The sequence below is a fragment of the Petromyzon marinus genome, chromosome 33, assembly GCF_048934315.1.
Source record: "Petromyzon marinus isolate PM22_M1 ecotype Great Lakes invasive population chromosome 33, UKy_Petmar_22M1.pri1.0, whole genome shotgun sequence".
Classification (NCBI taxonomy): domain Eukaryota; kingdom Metazoa; phylum Chordata; class Hyperoartia; order Petromyzontiformes; family Petromyzontidae; genus Petromyzon; species Petromyzon marinus.
The window spans coordinates 11,571,196-11,592,198 of NC_133699.1; the positions used below are offsets into that span (position 1 = coordinate 11,571,196).

Sequence of the window (21,003 nt, forward strand, 5' to 3'; positions counted from 1 at the left end):
AAAAGCGCACCGGGCATGAACAGCGCTCACTTTTTGGTTCTTTCGGTAAAGTCACGGAGAAAGAAAGTAAATTAAATAATAGAGTACGACGTTTCGATTGCAACACAAGCAACCGTCATCAGGTAGAACTAAATTTGAGAGAGAGAGACAAAACACAGACACGGAGGCACACAGACAGACACACGAGCAGAGAGAGACAACACAGACACACAGAGAGAGAGAGACACACAACAGAGACAGCACTCTTAATCTCGCCAACCCGCACCCACCGGCACGGTGAAGTATAGACAAACCCCCACTACACCGCGCGACGTAGGAAGGTCCTCGTGTAGCAGTGGAGGCTACACAAGTGCATGATGATTCCAGCAGACAGCTCTTCCCTAGTTTCCCGTTGTTTCACACTCAAATAACAACCCAGGTGATTTCAGGTGCGATCAAATTAAGGATAACGCTTCTCCAGCTTGTATTTGAATGAACATTTGGATAATTATTCAGGTCGCCATCAAAGCACCTTAATGTAACTTGGAATAATGAATGCATATTTTAGACACGAATAAGGAATGTATAATCTAGCCCTCAAATATTTAGCGCTGAAAACACACTTACCATAATTAGTGTAACAAAGGGTTATAAAAATACATATAACCAATCAAATACGCTTAAGAATAACACGAACTAGGGTGACATTGATTTCACGTTAAATTTGTTTCACCGCGAGAATTCCCCGTTTGTTTTTTTTAAATCAAGAATAACTGTCACCGTTCTTCGTCGCCGTAGACGGAAAGGGAATTCCACCATCTACGTCACCAAATCAAGGATATCCTCGTTTTTTTACGACGTGCACACTAATACCATGTATGGTCATAAGCCGACAACATCATAGGACTCAACCATTCGCGTAAGCGGTGGTCGCTCGTCGTCATGCACTCAAAATCCAAAAACGGCATCTGGACTCTTACGCACCAACAAAAATGCGCCAACACCACGATCACCGCATATGGCGGAATTTCAATTGCGACGGCACCTTTCTGGCCGCAGACATTGTCAAGATTCCCGTGGTCGTGCGGGCGACATGCGATTAGAAGGCACCGATGGGGCGACACCAACTCGCTCCGACACCCCCCGCGCGGAATTCCGGAACAGGGGGGTCACGCGCGTCACTCGGTAGGAATAGCGACTCGCCCCGCCTCGCCGCTCTATATATTTGTGCTCGCCACGTGTGACTCACCAACACCGGGACGAGAGTGAGGAGGCGCGGATAGAGAGGGTTTTTTTTGTATTAGAGAGGTGGTCGAGGCGTTCAGCCCAGCCACGCGAAGCCCGTCGGCCGCTCAGCTGATTGAGCCGGCCCGGCCAAATTCGGCCGGGCCAGCCATCCTCCAAGGGAAGACGGGACGTGCTGGACTATGTACCACGAGGAGGAGGAGGAGAGGGAGTCGGGCAGCAGCCAATCGTCAGCAACAGAAACGCCTATTCCTCCTCCTCTACCGACCTGGCTGGATCCCCTGTACCAGATGACAAGTTCTGCGAGCACTTGCCAGGTGAGTGAATTCATCTACCACGGGGTGTGAGGGTGGATTGATTGAGGATTGGACTCGCATGTAAGCGGAGTAATGCTGATGCTATTGGGTTTTCTCTCATATTATCACGGTTGGATACGTACGGTGCGAAAGAAGTCCAGCATATATACACATTAATATACATGTGTATATACACATATACGTTTAAACACACACCCAAATCAGCTTGGATATTACTTGTCACTGATAGATATGGTCGGAAATAGAATGAAAGGGGCTGGTATATATACCTATTCACACACGTTTATTCCATCACATAGGTACAACATACATATCTCCCAGGCTCATTCGTACGTACGGCAGACACACAGTTCCATTCATTCACACGTACAAAATACACACACGTGTTCATCATTCATACACACGTGTATACACATGCATGTACAAAGACAAAGATCCCCCGTATAGTTTTAACAGACTGTTGGGGCAAACTGTGTGAGCGAGTAGCACTTATGAAGGCCGGCACGATACACGAGGGGTGGGTGGCCAGAACGTCGCCCGACCGCCTTTATCTCCCCCACACACCGCACTAGGTTCACACACCGCACCAGGTACCCGGTACTTATTTGAGGCTGAGTCGACCGAAGGAAGATTCAGGACCGGTCCAAATGACCGTCACTGGTGTTGGTCGTGAACGGGAATCGAACTCGGGTGGCCAGGTTCGGAGCGCAGCGCGCTAACCGCTGCACTATCGCTCCCAAAAGACAATCTCACACACACACTCACGCACGTTACATTACACACGTTCGCATCCGCTGTGCATTCAAAGACATAATGTCTACGCACGCTCATTCATGCACGCACTCACACATTCATTAATGCCTACATCCATTTACGCACATGGTGTCTGGGCCTAACGTCCACTCACCGCACTCGGCACACACGCGTACCACGCGCATGGCTCTGGCTAAGGAACTCCCGGGGCAAGGCAGCGGAGACGCCTCGCAGCGGTCTCGCGACGCTGAGACTCCTCCATGTGGCCGCGTGCGCGCGCAAAGCGCGGCCGGGCCTGATTGATGAGTCAGTGGCCACGCTGTTGTGTTACTAAGAGTTGCGCTCTATGATTCATGCGTGACACACAGCGCCATCTCCTCGTCTCCCAGAGGAGCCGCTTATGGTGACTCGTGCAAGCGCGTGCATGTGTGTGTTGGTATATTACGCACGGAGACACAGAGGGGGACACCGAGAGGCACCGACTGAGCTACGCGGAGAAAGACACGGAGAGAGATACGGAGAACACAGAGAAAGGCAGACGGACGGAAAGACAGGGAGACACGACGAGGATTGAGACGACGGACGGAAGAGTGCGGCGAGCGACAATACGAGATGTTGACACCGCGAGACACAGAGTGGGCACGTAGATACGGGGGAGACTGAGAGACGGTGAGAGAGACACCCACACAAAGACAAAGGCACGTGGAGAGACTTAGATAATTGGTGGGGGTGGAGGGGGCGGCTAAAAATGTGGCGGTGTCGTGAATGTGCGCAGTGGTTGTTGCTCGCACTTGAAGGCAGCGCGAACACAATCCCGCTCGTAGCTAATGAATGCGATCTCGGGGTGCGAGAGGAGTGCGGATGTGTAAACATTGAGACGAACCGTCTCGTTTTAATTAGGGCCATTGCACGTGGAATCTTGCCGCGGGGTGTAAACATAGTGACCGCTGTGCACGCGTATGTGGAGCCGAAATAGCATAACTTAACGTTAATCAGGGTCACAAGGTCAACCCCATATTTGTATGCACAAGCACACGATCCGGGGGCCACAGTAATAGGTTGCAAGGTGTGGATGCAAGTGTGCACACGGAGGCAAAGAAGACGCTGGGTGTTCTCTGGGCTGGTGAATCGCGTCGAGATTCGTGAAACTGCCACGCTCGTAACCCCAAGATTATGTAAAAATACAAAGCTCCGCGTGCCGTCCGCTCTCCGACAAGCCAACCACATCGAGTACGCACCAGAAGATCACGCAAGGCACAACACCCGGCTCACGTGCGCGAGGGTGACCAAGGATAACAGTGGATGGATGACATCAAAGCACGGACGAGGCTCACGCTGGAACAGACAATGAGGATAGCAGAAGACAGAAGTCAGTGGGCCAAGGGTTGCCCGTGGTGCGACCAACGTTCGGATCGAGGACGGCTGAAGACGAGACATTCAATGCGTATTCAATTATTATCATTGACGATGATGACAATGATGACAATCGTCAATTCTTAGAAGCCGAGTAGGATGGTGCATGTTATCGATTACACAGGTGACCATTAAGGGCTCGCCAGGCACTGTAGGCTGCATTGGGGGTTGTGAGATGACCAGCAGATGGCAGCGCTTGTGAGTTCATTGTGAGGTTTACTCCGAGTTGCCTGGTTGCTTCCAAACGAAACTTTCTTTTTTATTTTACCATGTCAGATCAACTGAGCTATATCGCTCTTTTTCAAATGATAGCTCAACGAAGTGGCTTATGTGAAACTGTTAAAGAGGCCAACTATTCCAAACTCGTGATGTTGATTAAAAATGTGGAGGGGAAAACCGAAGGACCCGGAAATATATCCAGGCGACCACGAGGAGAGACACCGCAAACTCCAAATAAACAGCAGGCGTCGGGATCGAACCCACGGCCTCCTGTACACCAGGCGAGGTAGGTAACATCTCTTAGCCACCGTGATGATGATGAGAGAGAGAGAGACACCGCAAACTCCAAATACACAGCAGGCGTCGGGATCGAACCCACGACCTCCTGTACACCAGGCGAGGTAGGTAACATCTCTTAGCCACCATGATGATGATGAGAGAAAGAGAGAGACACCGCAAACTCCAAATACACAGCAGGCGTCGGGATCGAACCCACGACCTCCTGTACACCAGGCGAGGTAGGTAACATCTCTTAGCCACCGTGATGATGATGAGAGAGAGACACCGCAAACTCCAAATACACAGCAGGCGTCGAGATCGAACCCACGACCTTTTGTACACCAGGCGAGGTAGGTAACATCTCCTAGCCACCGTGATGATGATGAGAGAGAGAGACACCGCAAACTCCAAATACACAGCAGGCGTCGGAATCGAACCCACGACCTCCTGTACACCAGGCGAGGTAGGTAACATCTCCTAGCCACCGTTATGATGATGAGAGAGAGAGAGACACCGCAAACTCCAAATAAACAGCAGGCGTCGGAATCGAACCCACGACCTCCTGTACACCAGGCGAGGTAGGTAACATCTCCTAGCCACCGTTATGATGATGAGAGAGAGAGACACCGCAAACTCCAAATAAACAGCAGGCGTCGGAATCGAACCCACGACCTCCTGTACACCAGGCGAGGTAGGTAACATCTCCTAGCCACCGTTATGATGATGAGAGAGAGAGACACCGCAAACTCCAAATAAACAGCAGGCGTCGGAATCGAACCCACGACCTCCTGTACACCAGGCGAGGTAGGTAACATCTCCTAGCCATCGTGATGATGATGAGAGAGAAAGAGAGAGACACCGCAAACTCCAAACAAACAGCAGGCGTCGGGATCGAACCCACAACCTCCTGTACACCAGGCGAGGTAGTTAACATCTCCTAGCCACCGTGGCGCCTACAAACGAGAACCAACTCTTTGTTTCAAAACATGAGCTGGACAAACATCCTTCTTTGCGGGGCCGTCGTGATGACGTCTTACGAACTAGAGCGAGGCTTGGCTGTAAGTGCCGTGCTTGCAATTATCACCACTCTTTAGTGTGTTTAATAACAATGCACGGCCGATGTTGTCAACGCACTGATCACTGCATCAGCTCCCCCTCCCCCCCACACACCGTGTGGGCTATAGGGGGTGCCTAAGAACTTCACTGCTCAAGACAAGGCGGCCAAAAATCGAGGACCCCGTTCAAATGTTCGGTCGCCCAACCGAAATGAATTCCGTTACGGGTCGAACTGATCGGGGCCGGCTACACGGCGCGGTGCGCTAACCACCGCGCCACCGCTCCCTCCGCTCGTGATCACCTGTGCGGTCATATCGCGTGCGTTGCGAACCGACGTTGTGGCGCTGCGGTGCATTGGATGTGGTGGTGAAGTTGGTGGGTGGTGGTAGTGTTTGGTGGTGGTGGTTGATGCGAAAGACGAGCAGACACGGGGGGGTGGGTGGGGGGGAGTCGATCCCAGAGGAATCGATTCCCGCATTGCCGTGTCTCGGAACGGTTTGGAATCGATTCTGTTTTGATGGCGACACGGAGAGTCGACTCCATGCCCAACGCTTGATTCGAAATGTTGGGGATTTGAAATTTAAAAAGTCAACAAATTGTTGCTCAAAGAGATTGTTGTGCAGTAATCTGTAGTTGAGGTGGTTAGAACGTGAGTTATTTATTAGTTAGGTTTAAAAAGCATTGTTCTAGTTGTGGATTGCTATTATTCATTGATATGTTTTAAAGTTAATCTGTGTAAATTGTGATTATTTATTGCTGATTATGTGAATACTTATATTGTTATTTTTCAACATACTATTTACATGGTGGTATCCTAAAGTATAATAGACATTCAGCTATCACAAACTATTTAGATCCTTCAGTTAACGTTTATTCTGTTTCTGTATATATAGTATAGTAAAAACATTGTTTTAATTTAATCCCTGAACTCATTCGTGCTGTATTAATCCAGAAATAATTGCGTTGTAAAAAAAACAAATGAAAGGCTTTATAAGAACCAGTTTTTTGGGGGGGTGGGGGGAGGAGGGGGGTGGGGAATCTCCATCCGTAGATGACCCGGTGCACGGGCCGAACGGATGCACGTGAGATGTTTTTTTGTTGTTCAACGCCTCGGACGCAGAGTTGAGGTTCCGAATGGGAGCCAGTGGCTCAAAATATTCCGCCAGTCGCAGGAGCTTCAGAGGCACCGCTCCCTGGACATCCGTAGGGGGGGGTGGGTAGGGGCCGAGTTATCGAGGCCGGGAGGGCATTTAAGGTACTGAAGAAATCAGCGGCGGCGTCGGAGGCGCATATCTGGGAGCGGCCCAGACTAAGTGGCATTAGGTGGCCCCCAATGTGTGCGTAGGCTCAGGCTAAAGGAGGAGGAGGAGGGGGAATTTAAAAAAAAGCACGGGAAACAGAAAGCGTGGGGGGAAAGAAAAAAAGACGCGCGCCCAAACAGCACCGAGCGTTCGTGGACGCGGGGACGAAGATTACAGAGCCGGGGGACCAGCGAGGCTGGTCACGGCGGTGGGGCAGTGATGTTAAATGGAGCGGTCGAGAAGCGATGCAAGGTGTAAGCCGAGGGGGATATTAAAGAGTGAGCGGTTGATGGCTCTCGATTATTCCGCGTGCGCTTTAGCCGGGTTGCGGATTAACCGCGCACCTGAGATTTTTTTTTGACATAAATTAATAACTCGTGGATTTTCCCTTCATCTCAAAACAGTTGTACATTAGTCAGGAAATTTTCCTCTTCCTGATGACGAATGCTTGTGTCGCAGTTTTTTGTTTGTTTATTTTATTACTTTTGTAACCTATATACGTGACTTTACCGAAAGACACAAAGACTATAACTTCCTGCAGTCATGAAAGCTTTAAGTCAAGTTGTACATTGTAGATTTTTTACATTTGTATTACAAGTCACATGCTTCAACCGAACAAATATGTTGCTCCGCTTAATCCTAAATCCACGTGATCGTCTCTACAGTACAGTCGTTACCATATCTTTACAACGGCGGGCGGAGTTTGATGTTGATTGGCGTGGCTCTGCTATCCACTTAGTGGGTGGGAGGCTTCTGAACTTTTGTAATAAAACAAGATCAATACATTATTTACTACAATTTTAGTTTTGTTCATTAACAGACTCCATTTTCTTAGCTTGAACATACTTTATACCTATATGAGTGTTTTTTTGGCATAGAGATCTGCTGAAATTTTATATTTTTGGATTATCGGCGATTATGAATGATCCGTGGCAGTCCTGCCCGGCAATTGTGCGGATAATCGAGAGTCTACTGTATTGATATTATTAGAGAGTAGACACATTTACGGCGAATAATTTGTTCTGTGGAACACTGATACCGCCATTAGTCAATGCAGGATACTGTGATATTGACAACACTAGTTGTTGCACACACGTTATCACATGCATTTACATTCAAATAATATATTGGTTTTGATCTTCAGTTTTAGAGTCGTGAGATTGTCAATACGCTCAATGATAAAATAGGGAAATGCCTGAAGATCGTGTGCCCTGAATTGTGTCCGTGTTGTATTACAAATCACCAACGCTCAACTACGATATCCGCCTCTGAAAGGTGGATATCGTCCGTGCAGTGTGTGTACTGTTAGTATGTTGACCTTCTTTCGCACCATACGTAGCCAAGCGTGCTCATCAGAGGTGCATTGGCAAAACCTGGAGCGTGTAAAGTGGTGGCAGGTGAAACAATGCTTGAGCGACGGTGATCATGAAGGCGTGTGAAAAGCATAAACGTAAACTATTCAGAATATGGATTAATTAATCATACTTGATTTGGAGCTTTCGTGACTGCAGGAATTACTCTTTGGTTCTTTCGGTAAAGTCACGTAGAAAGAAAAATAAATAAATACATGTTAATGTTGCTGATCTTCCTTAGCAAGCAAATTGAGGAGTCACTTTATACAACCATAAGCAGCGACACCAGCATCATGAAAAAAATCCTCAACAGCATCTTCATGGCAGGTGACATGGGCCAGTGGTTTGTCACTCGTAATAGAGGTTAGAGATCCCTTGACTAGGCCATTGTGTGCTGATGTCATTGTCCACATTTACCACGTTTGATAAATTACTCAATTTGAGTTAAACATTACAAGTTACTCCCCCCCCCCCCCCCCCCCCGTTAGCAGCCCAGAACTTAGGCAATTGTGTCTTCCCAGACGAGGAAGATAGACCGAATGGCCTCTCCCCTCGTTCCTTTACTTCTTCTGATGATGAATAATCAATAATATTAATCACTCTAGCCATGTCATCGTGCTCCCACCCATGCTTCCCACCCTTCTCTCCCTCGCACCAATATAACATGGACATCCCTCCCATTCAGGGCTACAGCGTGGATGTGCCCAGCACAAGCCAGGGCTTGTTCGTCCCCACTGTGACGGCCATCACCACCAGCCAGGATCTCCAGTGGATGGTCCAGTCGACCGTGATCACCTCCTCTGCCTCATCGCACCAATACCCCGGCGTCCCACCTCCCGCTTATGTGGAACCGGATCCGGCCCCGCCTGGCCCCAGCTGGCAGGAGGAACAGGCCCAGCAGCCAGGCCCCAGCGGAATTCGACACCAGGGCCACCAGGTGGGGTTGGAGGCTCGCTCTCTGGGAGGACGGAGGCGCAGAGATGAAGACGTGAGTATTGTTTGCATGAGAGGGAGGACTGGACTGTTCTGTCGTCGAGTTGCGCGTTATCAATTCCGCTACAGCTGCCACGTTTCTCGGAGGTTCAAATTGGGCGCACGTCAAAGCTGGCAGGGCCATCCCTCCGTCAGACATCAATGAACGGCCCCGGCTTATTTAGATGTTAGCCTCGCCCACTTCCTTTAGGCTCCACCCACCCATCTGCTAGCCCCGCCCACTGTCCAGATAGCCCCGCCCACTGCCCAGTCCCTTGCTCGTATCATGAGCCAAGCTTGAGGTCAGAGGTGTTTTAAATCAAAGACAAAATCCTCATTTTCGAAACTGGGACTGTCCCGGTCAAACCTGCTCATTTGGTAGAATGCCGACCACTGAAAAGCACGCGGGCCCAGATTGAGATCCAGGAAAAGTGACTCAGCCCACTTGAAAACTGGGCTATGAGAGCTTCAACTGAGCTGCGCCATTCCACTTCAAGTGGTGCATGAGGCTCGCTTTTCACAAGGAGCTGCTCGCTCTTAGCCGGGCTGACCTTGTAAGATGTCGTAAGGTCAACACCATAATTGGCATCTCTCACTTATAACAACTTCAGGTCACGTATTTACTTCAAGTAACACAGATGGAGATTTAGAAAATGAATAGATTTTTTTTGATCATGGAATAGCATAGAGAACAATCATAAAGCTACGGGACTAGAAACGGTCTGTGCCAGGCCGCACTTATCTGACATCATTATTAATATGAACTGATTTAAAACTTTCTTCCTCGGCTGCACAGCTGTGCTTTTCATTCTCTCCAGTCCAGCGTCCAACCTGCGCGTGCATGCGTGTGCGTACGCACCGACTGTACGTGCGAGCGCGGTTACATTTCCATATCCGAGACAACTCTAAGCGCGACCACCAAAAATGCCAACCTGCGGCATGAGCTGCCGTGACTAATTTATGAGATGTAATGAATCGGCCACCGCATCCCACTCGACACCAGCGCGACCGCGACGTCCGTCGCGTCTCGCGACACCCAAACGCTTACTCGAGTTGAGTTACAGCTCAGCCACGAGACACAAAGCGGTGCCACCTCCACGCAAAATGAGACGGTTCGATTCTCGATTACCGCTGATCGGTACTTTTAGGTCCGTGTTTTTTTTTTGGGGGGGGAGTACGATGTCGTTACACAACAGCATTGAGAGATGTTTGTATGTTGACATACTTTTGCACTGTATGTAGCCAACTGCACTCATCGGAGGTGCAGTGGGAAGGACAACAAATTAAACATAAAAAGCAGTTCCAAACAATCGAGTTAGATTATTTAAAAGTGCACATAGCTCCAGTGGCTTCCTAATATCGGAAGGAAGAGCGTTCCAGACGGCTGCAGAGGCGCATCTGAAAGCGCCCCGCGATGCAGTGACCACCGTCTTTGTTCAATGGCTCGGCAAAGCCGCCGCTGCTGTTAGGATAACCGGAGATCGTGTGATGGTTTATTGCTCCTTGGCGACAGGGACGGAGCCAGGATTTTCAGCCCGGGGTGACATTCAACAAATGTTAATTTCAAGAATGATTAGAGAGTCAGGCTGTTGAACTAGACGCCGTCGGTTGGCGACACGCTCTGACAATGCAGTTGCACGGAGTCCGCCAGACCGAGTGTCGTACACTTATACGCAAGAATGTTTCAGATTTTCGATTTTTTATTTTTTTTCGGGGGTGACAATTGTCTACCCTGTCACCCCCGCCCCGCCCCTGGCTCCGCCCCTGCTTGGCGAGATCAGCGAGACATTGTGGATAATTTGTGGCAAGCACTTTGTGTGTAAAGAGTGTGACCTTAAAATGTATTTCGTTTGGTAACCAGTGCAGCTCGGCAAGTGCTGGACAGACATGATCGGAGCTTGCAGTACCCCGTCACGACACGTGCCAAAGAATTTAGTACATGCTGCAACTTGGTAATGGTTTCCTTTCTTCTTCCAGAAGTCCCGTAGAGCAGTGAGTTGCAATAATCGAGCCGCGTCAATGCGATGCTACGCGCCAACGTGTTGGCTACGTCATGACTCAGTTGTGGTCAAATGTGTCGTTGAACGCTGATAGGAAAATTGCAGGACCTGACTTTATCTTGCACGTGGTGATCAAACGACATAATCTGGTCGAGTATGACGCCGAGGCTCTTTAGATGAGTAGAATACTGACTCCTGGAGTCTGCGACCGCCACACCTGATCCCCCCATCCCCTCAAATGTTTTCACTTGAGCCTGAGTGCCAACCAGCAGAACCTCCGATTTTTCCTTTGGGATGTATTCATCCAGCAGTGGATCGATCATGGCTGATGATGGGGATGTGAAAAGGCAATACTCTGCCCAAGTCCGTAGCCCCAACAGCAAATGTAGAATAACCCCTACCCCCTCCAATGAAATTGCATGAACCATATTACGCGTAGCCCCGTAATCCCACAGCACATGTTATGCATGGTGGGTGCCCATACAAACATTAACCAGACTCGAACATGCTTCGCTCTCTAGATCTTTGTGAGATTGGGGCTCAATGCGGGGGAATGTTCTTGTCGGTCGGGGGTCGGCAGCCTGCGGCTCTTTAAAGGAACCGCTTCGTGACGTCAATTATTGAGGACCCCGCCGTTTCGAAATCACCACCACAGTGCATCGTGGCTCTTGAAACGCTGAGTTTCTTAAATGATTCGGAACAACAACAACAACAACAGAAAATTCCTCTTCTTGTTATTTCCGTTGCCCGCCGCTGCTGTAGGGCCCAGCAGGCGGGCACGCACGCCGTCGCCACGACTCGTGAGCACCGCCCCGCCAATTACCGAAAACAACAACAACAAAAATCCCCACGCCATTGGGCCTCATGCCCAGATGTAAGGAGGGACCCCCACCTGAAAAAAAAAATTGTCTTTCCTTCTCAGTTGCACTCATCCTGCTCAAATAAATGGCTATTATTGTGAATGCCGCTATTACACACAAAACGACGGCCCATTGCAGCACGAGTCACACAACTCACCCGATGATTTACCCGTCAGTGGTATTATATTAAACCGGCGGCCAAGATTACAACGCGGTGGTGGGGGGGCATGGGGGGGTGGGGGGCGAGCGGTGGAGGGCGACACGTGCGATCGAATGGGATGGGTGAGTCTCTCCATCGCGTCTCTCGGGACAGAGTCACGGCCCAGGAATGCACGCATCTCGTCCGATCGCCCGTCCGCAACGCTTTCATTCGGACGGCACGTTTCGGTGAGTGAGTGTGCGAGTGAGTCATCGTCACTTGAACCGCGGCGCTGGGCAGTAAGCAGCATCGTCAATGCACGGCCCCCGCGTGCTGCGGGAGGATGGTTCGTGATGGCCGGGGGCGGCGTCACTGAACGGGACGGGGTGGGGGGTGGTGGCGGCGGCGGCGGCGAGGGGGGCGTCTGGGTTCGGATCAGAGTTTTCGGCTGTGGTACGGTTGGAATTGTGGTGTTTGTGAGAAAAAAATAAGAGGAGGTTTTTAGCCTTCGTGGCAATAAAACAGGAGGTGTTAAGGTGTTCGAACGGCAAATAGAAAACTCTTTCGCAAGGAATCGAGTTACTGCACTAACCGCACACGGTGCTTTGTGGTGAACATGCAAACAAACACGCTCTGATAATATTTGATGCATCGTCTTTGAAACCGATTGGCCTACACCAGAGACAGCCTTCTCTAGGGCCAAGTCTCACCAGTGTCAGAACAGAGAACGCCAAAAGGCGAACAGTTTCAAAGACAATGCATCATTATCCGAACATGTTTTGTTTGCAACGTTCACCACAAGTACTGCGTGTGGTTAATGCAGACATGATTCCTTTGCAAAAGCTTGTTATTTCGTGTTTGAACATCTTAGCACCGACTTTATTGCCACAAAAGCTATTCCTACTTTTCATATTTTGACACCGGCAAAAAGGTCCCATGAATTGTAGTGTCGTGGGTTGGCGCACTGAGTCAGATATCAATTATGCCGAGTTCGATCCCGGCCCCGGCGAACAATAGTGATAACCGAACCGACCCTGCAGCTGTACCCCCTCCACCAACCTGGACCGGCTAGCGTGTGCAGGTGTAGCGAAGCCACTGTCGTGAAAGTCGCAGAGAGGACTTCATCTCGAAGTAGATTGACCGTCGGCATGCTGTGTGAAGCGCCCTGGCAAGGGCAACTATATAAATGCGAAACAGAATGGAACACAACCTGAGTGAGCAGTCGAGTCAATCGAGGTTCTCAAGGTGTAGAGAGATGGTCTCTGCAAGGTCATCAGCACAAATAATGGAAAAAAACACGTTCGTAATTTAGTTTTTATATACGCTTATAATTCGAGGCTCAACACATTTGGCAATCACCCTAAAAGTAATACACATGACAGGTACCGTTGTGGGGCTAGAAATAAGGGCTGGGAACCCAAGACGTTACACGATACGGGTGTTTTGTTTTGTATGCAAGCGACATCACCCGCTGAGATGAGACTGCGAGTGGCCGAAACTCTTCCACCAGGGCCACATGAACCACGGGCGGACCTGCGGGTGACGCCTGATCCACCTCCATACTACGGAGGAGCTTGGCTGCCGCAGTGAGAACCCCTTGCGAGTGCGGGGGCCATCTCGACCAAGGGCCCAGGACAACGTGAGCCGAGCGAAAGCAATCACGATGCAGGCTCGGAGTGGGGGAAGCTTGGCGGCTCCTGGACGCTGAGAGGCAGGGAGGCAAACCGAGTGGATTGGAGAACAAACAACAGTCTGAGTCAGTGCCGGATTTAATTATCCTAGTAGCGAAAGTAGCTGCATATGCAGCTACGGGCCCCGCACTTTCAAGGGCCCCACGCTAAATGCTTTCAAGCTATCAATTCCGGTTCAGTGATTCTGCACTTTCTCTATTACTGTAGTACTATACTGCCTTCAACTTTTACCAACGACTGGGTGTTTAAGGTTAGCGATTTGTCGTGTCATCTGGCTGTATAGCACAAGTAAAAAAATGGTGTTTTTAATATTTATGTGTTTTTTTACATTTAGGGCCCCCTTTATAACAGATGCTACAGGCCCCGCACTAGCTTAATCCGGCACTGGTTTGAGTCACCCTCTTAACTGTTAAGGAAAGTAAAGAAGCTTGGGATTGCGGACTCAGGCGCTGGCGGTGGCCGCTCAAGACCGACGACGGAGTGGCAACCCGTGACGATGGAAGACGCCCGACCGTGGCGATGGAGCAATGAAATTAGCTCGCGACCAGGAGCCAGATGGATTGTGGCATCGCGAGGTCACTATGAGATGCCAATGATTCGATAGGGGTTTAGGGGAGCGTATACAGCAGTGAATAATGATAAAGATATGATATCTCCTCCTTGATGTGGGCGGGGGGGGGGGGGGGCAAAGGAGACTAGATGACAGGGAAGGGTGGGAAATGGGGATAAAGGGGGGGGGGGGGGTGATCGGGTTTATTGTCTGGGCTGGGGGTGGGGCTGTGAGTTTAGACGCAGTCCCGGTTTAGCAGCGCTGTCTTCTGACTCATAGTTAATACAAATGGATCCCCCTCCTACGACACCGCTCTGCAATGCAGCATCACGGCATGCAAATTGCTCGGGACTGCAATAGCGCAATCGCGATCGTTCACGGCTTCTTTGTCTGTCAAAAGGGGCCTGCCTGGCCATACTTCACCACGATGGTCGGTCAGTGTGATTAGGCAACCTGTGGCTCATGCGCGGCACGCGGCTCTTTAAGGACTGCTTCGTGACGTTATTTGTTAAGCACCACCGTCTTGTATTCGCCACCACAGTGCATTGTGGCTCTTATAATATTGAGGGTTGTTTTTTTCTATATATATACCGAATTCATCAATGAAATTATCTTCTTGTTACTTTGGTTGGCGACCCCTGCCCGTGACCAACACAACAGGAGGCATTTATCCAACATTAACCTAAAATTGTAGCGACAACACACACCAGTGGCATCGCCTCAATGTGTTACATGCACTTTGTACTGATGATGATGATAATAATAATAATGCATTGCATCACGGCAAACCTAAGTCTCAACATTAACAGTAAGCACGGTTGGGGGGGGGGGCAGAGCTTTGTGACGTCATATTTCAGGGGGGGGGGTCTGACTTTTTGTGACGCCGTGTGACGAGAGGGAGGGGGGGGGTCAAAAATCGCGTGACGTCATTTATGGACGGCCCCTATGGTCCAGAATTTGTCAATTTCCTTGCGAGTTGACGAAATCCACAAGGCGCCATTGTTGCCCCTTCGTGTAAAGCTACTGCAGACGAGACCGGTCTGTGAAACGCAGGAATGGAGCGCGTGTATCGCATGTTGCGCTATAAGATTGGACGAAAACTAAACTAAATGTACCAGTTGTCGGATGCCATCCTCCCCCTCATTCCTGTGGGTTTCATGAATTGTCAACATCAGGTTACTATTCGATTCAATCATCGATATTTTATTGTTATCTTGTTTGTTCATTGGTCAAAACGAAATATTTGCATTTGATTTGCATAAACAACAATGAAGCGTTATCGCCAGTGTTTTAATCAAGAGATTGTGCCCAACTCCAAAGTCGCCATCACCACCTCAACATCACCACCACCCCAACATCACCATCACTGACACCCCAACATCACCATACCCCCAACATCACCATCACCATACCCCCAACATCACCTTCACCATCACCCCCCCCCCCCCCAACATCACCTCCACCTCAACACCACCATCACCACCACGCCAACATCACCAACATCACCACCACCCCAACATCACCATCACCACCACATTATCACCACATTCATGTTATCATCGCCACGCTCACATCGCCACCCCTTGGAAACTTTACCCGTCACCACCCCAACACGCTAACACATCACCGCCCCTTCTGTTGCAGCTCTCGCCGGAGGAGGCGGAAAGACGTCGAGTTCGCCGCGAGCGGAATAAACAGGCGGCCGCGCGCTGCCGAAACAGGCGGAGAGAATTGACGGAGAGACTACAGTCGGTGAGGAGACACAATCACGCCGACACACGCGCACACGAGCACGACAACCCACATTCGCCACCTGTGTAGCAGCGGTGTCACACCACAGTGCTTGTGCCAGGTTAGGTGCATCTTAAGCCCACGTGAAGTGTGGAAGGCTCGCTGACAGGAGGTCACGGGACAGACCCAGGTGCCATGGGTTTACTGACTGAGATGGCTGGCAGATGCATCAACTTTCTCTCATATTGTGCCATCGTTGTTGTGAGCATCGCTCCTCTGCCCTCCTCTGTTGTTGGAGAGCGACTGCTATCAACTGCCCAGTAGCTTCCTTCACAAGCCTCCTCCGCAGGGGCCGATCTTGACACCATTGGCAAGTCCACTCAGTTCCAGTGATTATCAGGAATTGTGTCCCTCCACTCTACACATCAGCGTTGGTGCCATCCTTCATATGCTTTCGGATTCTCAAGGCTTTCCGATTTCACTTAGTTTTCTCCCACGCCTCTGAGTGTCCTTAATAAGTTAAAATTGTGCATACATGTATTAGTGAATGTGTAACTGTGGCCGAGGAGAACCCGGAGCTTTTTTAACGGAGCGATAGGTAAGGCAGCTTCAACAGAAGATTGCACACCTGATGGAAAGGTAACGTCGCTCGTGTCTATGTACGTTTAGCTTCTTTCGCACCATACGTAGCCGTGCTTATCGGAGGTGCGGGGGGGGAAGGTCAACAAACCAAACACAAAAAGCAGTTCTAAGGAAATTCATTTTCAATTGAGATGCTTTAAAAGTGCACAGCTCCCAGCGGCTTCCTAATATCGGAAGGAAGAGAGCGTTCCAGACGGCCGCAGAAGCGCATCTGAAAGCGCCGCGCGGTGGCGGTGACCACCGTCTTTGTGTCGATTGCCAGCCACTCGACTGATTCGAAGTTAAACCTCCTGCCGCCACACCGGGAGATGGTCATTAGCACACCGTCCACGTATGAGAACTCCTCCACCCTTTCCATAACTGCCCTGTTTATCATGGAGAGCTGAGGGGGCGGAGTGTTTTGATGGCATGAAATACCCACGCATGAAACTGCATGACCAGGAGTCAGAGCCATTTCCTGTTCACCTCAAGCCAAGAGTGTTTGTTTAACCGAATAACAACACAAGAGACCATGATAACCCACACAACCGTATAAGTGACAGGGATGTCCTCTGACCCATGCACTGTTTAACATCTTTGACCACATTACAGGAACCTTTCCATGGCTGTACTAGAGAAATGCACATCTGGTACAAGTGTAGTGAAAGGCGATCCTCATGAAGACATTGCCTCGTGTGTACGGGAATTGAGAGGCGCTGTTGTGGCAAAGTGAATGCGGCACCACAACAGGGAAACTACAGACTACAGGGACTGCCGACTCGTGGCGCTGACTGTCACCACCGGCAGCACCCCCTGAGTGGATGCAGCCCCGGGCCTACAGCTCATGGGGTGTGACGCGGGGTGTGACGTGGAATGTGACGTGGGGTGTGACGTGGATTTATGACGTGGGGTGTGACATGGGGTGTGACGTTGATTTGTGACGTGGGGTGTAACGTAGGGTGTGACGTGGGTTGTGACGTGGATTTATGACGTGGGATGTGACGTGGGGTGTGACGTTGATTTGTGACGTGGGGTGTAATGTGGGGTGTGACGTGGATGTGACGTGAGGTGTCACGTGGGGTGTAACGTGCGGTGTGACGTGGGTGTGACGTGAGGTGTCACGTGGGGTGTGACGTGAGGTGTGACGTGGATGTGACGTGAGGTGTCACGTGGGGTGTGTGATGGGCGGACAACCGCGTGGCTGTCAGTTGAAGGGCGGCTCAAGGGAGTTGAAGGAAGTGAAGAGTGGGGTAAGCCTCGAGAAGAAGAGAGAGAGAGCGAGCGAGTGGCTGGGCTGTGGGAGCTCTACACAAAAGCTGTATTGTAATAATAATACTCGCCTTGTGTCCGTCCTAGGACGGAAGCTGTAATATTTACGTAAAGAGACGTCTGCGTAGAGTTATTTACTTTCGTAACTTTCAATAAAGAAACGTCAAATTTAAAACGAATTTGCGTTAAAAAAAATGTCTTGCTTATGATAGTAATGACGTCACGTACGGACGGATGTAAACACCGTGCTGCATAGATTTATTTTTTGCCCGTCACTTTCTGTAAATAAACGTCATATTTTGAAGCGACTTTGCGAAAAAAAATATCTTTCCACTCGACCTTCTTCCGCGTGAGTGTAAAAATCCACCCGCTCGTGATTATTTTATTATTAATGACGGGTGGGGGGGGGTGCGGCATGTGGAGTGACGTCACAAGCGTTACACACGTTTTTTGGGCTATTATAGTAGTAATAGGTGTCACAGTGACATCAGACACGCTACTCATTTAGACAAGTGTGGAATAGTATATTGTATTATTTTATCACGTCGTTTTACCCATCTGGGGTTCAAAAATACAATATCTTCTTCCCTTACTATTGACACAGTAAATTTCAGCGACGTTACACAGATACAATAAGAGGTTGATTTATACACGGATATCCCCCGTATAACATTAACGGACTGTTGGGGCAAGTGTTGTTAGCGAGCACCTATGAAGGCCGGCACGCCACACGAGGGGGTGAAGGGCCAGCACCACACCGGTCACCGTTTGTCTCCCCACTGCTAATGTTTACACATCGCAACCAGCTACTAATTATTTTAGGCTGAGCCGACCTCGGGGAAGCCCAGAACTTGTTCAGATAATCACCACTGGGGTAAGCTGTGGCCAGGGATAGAACCCAAGTGGCCGGTTTCGCAGCGCAGTGCGCTAACCACTGTGCCACCGCTCACCCAAACCCGCACACAATAACATCATAACACCCATCGTCTGATGGACGTCTTCCCCTCGATGTGCACTCTCTCTCTCTCCAGAGCCAATCTTGCTTCTCCTCTCCCTCCCCACCCCCAACCCCCCAAGTCTCCTCCTCCCTCCCTCCCTCCCATCTCAGAGCCGGTTTCAGTGGTGGCAATGATGACGACGATGACGATTATGAATGGCCACCTCTGCTGAACCTTCGCTGCGTGACGCTGCGGTGTCCATAACGATTGAATTCGCCGGCTCTTTCCCCCCCCACCAGCCCGATCATTATTGTCAGGGGCGGGTGGTCGGGGGGGACGGCGGGCGGGGGTCCCGGGAGGAGGGCGATGCAGGCTAACGCTGGAGCAGCAACGTTGCCTGCGCAGCGTTGCGCATCCCGTGCGTGCGCCCCGCCCGCGTCCATCAGCGTGCGTGCCCGGGTTGCAGGAGACGGACGAGCTGGAGGACCGGAGCACGGGTCTCCGTGCCGAGATCGAGACGCTCAGCAAGGAGAAGGAGCGACTGCAGCTCGTGCTGGCGGCGCACAAGGGCTCCTGCAAGATCGCCCACGAAGACGACGTGGAGGACTGTGCCCTCGCTGCGTCCGCGCACCTCGTGTGCGTGCCCCCGCCCTCCTCCTCCTCCTCCTCCAAGAGCGAGGGGGAACTCCAGCCTGGCTCGCAGCTGCAACAGCAGCAGCTGCAGCAGCAGCAGCAACAGCAGCTGCAGCAGCAGCAACAGCAGCAGCAGGAGTGCGCGGAGCCGTTGGCCGGAGCAAACATCTCAGGCAGCTACTACTTTGACTTCGAGCCCATCGCCGGGACCTCCTCGTCCGCGTCATCTGCCGCCACGGCCGCGGGCACCGCCACGTCCATGGGGGGTCCCTTCCCGTCCACGTCGGGGTACCATCCGTTCTTGCTACAGGGCGCGGGTTCGGGCCAGGGCGAGGGGAGCCAGGCGGGTGGCGCTGCGCCTCCGCCGCCGCAGCGCGCGCCCAGCAGCAGTAACGGGGAGCAGTCCTCGGATTCGCTCAGCTCGCCCACGCTTCTCGCCCTCTAGCGCTGGAGTTGGGGTGGAAGGGGCGCGCGCCGGGTTTGCCTTTGTTTTGCTCCTCGGTTACCCCGAGTCCCCGCAGCCGCGCTCCGACAAAAGCGATGACGACGACGACGATGGCGGTGATGGTGATGATGCCGGTGGTGGTGATGATGATGATGCGGTTTCGGAGAATGTTTATTTTTATCCGACCAATGCAACTCGCGGCAAAGCTTCGGCACGGGGTAATTTCTTTGCCAAATTTTTCGTAAAATTCCTTGGCAGCTCACGATCGAACGGACGTTTACGCTTCCTTCGTTGTGACGAGCATTGATCATTGCTTTATTACTATTTATTTTATATATACATGATTTTTAGATATACAAACAGTATATGTGTGCGCATTTGTAAATACAATGTGTGTGTAGTTGGCATTGGCCGCGCACACTCACACAGTCACTCCACTGCCTTAGAAATGCATGGGCATTTTGCTCGGCTATCTGCGGCCACTACGCCGTTGTGGTCATTAACGTCTTAGTATTTGTACTTAATATCGCACACACCTTGGGCATTAGCTACACACACACACACGCGCGCGCGCGGCGTTTTAATGCCTTTATGAATGAATGCACGAACCCCTGCGAGATTAGAGAGAGGAAGTCGCCTCTGCCAGAAATAATCTTGACGCGGCGAGGGTAAAGGTCGCAGGCTCGCAATTTCTCACTAGCACCACCGCTGACGGAGAGGGACTCCAACTAGGACCTCCAGTGTCGTTCGAGAGGGGGATTTTTTTTGTTTTTGCTCTACTCTTCCACATCGGACAGACGTCTTGGAAGCGGTGGGGCGTCACCCACACTTGACACACGATCAGCCTCTCGACTGTGACGTACACATTTCATGCCGTTGGGTGGACCCATAGGCAGGGGTCGTTGTTTTTTTTTGGTACGTCACGTCGCACTCGGGCATTCATTCATTCTGTCGGAGAGTTGTCGCAAAATTGGGGCCCTTTTGGATTTGAATACACGTGCAGGGATAGATATCTGGGATCTCTACGGATTTGAGCTAACTCGTGTGCGTACAGATTGCTCCGTGATGTGGCCTTTGGTGTTTTGGGAACAGATTCGCACAGACATCTCCATGAAACGACCGGAGTGCGTAGCCCTAAAGTTCGAACCATTTTTTCTGCCAATGGATATTTTTTTTTTTTAAATGTACCACGCTTTTGTCAATCTTCCGCAGGACGGAGGCCAAGCCACGCCACGCCGGT

At 50.7% G+C, this 21,003-nt stretch overlaps 1 protein-coding gene across 1 annotated transcript; it reads left to right on the plus strand.

The window, feature by feature from the left end:
• The first annotated feature begins 1,103 nt into the window (after positions 1–1,103).
• LOC116948458 (uncharacterized) lies at positions 1,104–20,934 on the plus strand. Its single transcript, XM_032965143.2, has 4 exons — positions 1,104–1,541; positions 8,600–8,902; positions 15,771–15,878; positions 19,152–20,934. The coding sequence occupies exons 1-4, from the start codon at positions 1,407–1,409 to the stop codon at positions 19,761–19,763; spliced, it is 1,158 nt and encodes a 385-aa protein (XP_032821034.2). The 5' UTR covers positions 1,104–1,406; the 3' UTR covers positions 19,764–20,934.
• The last annotated feature ends 69 nt before the right edge of the window (positions 20,935–21,003 follow it).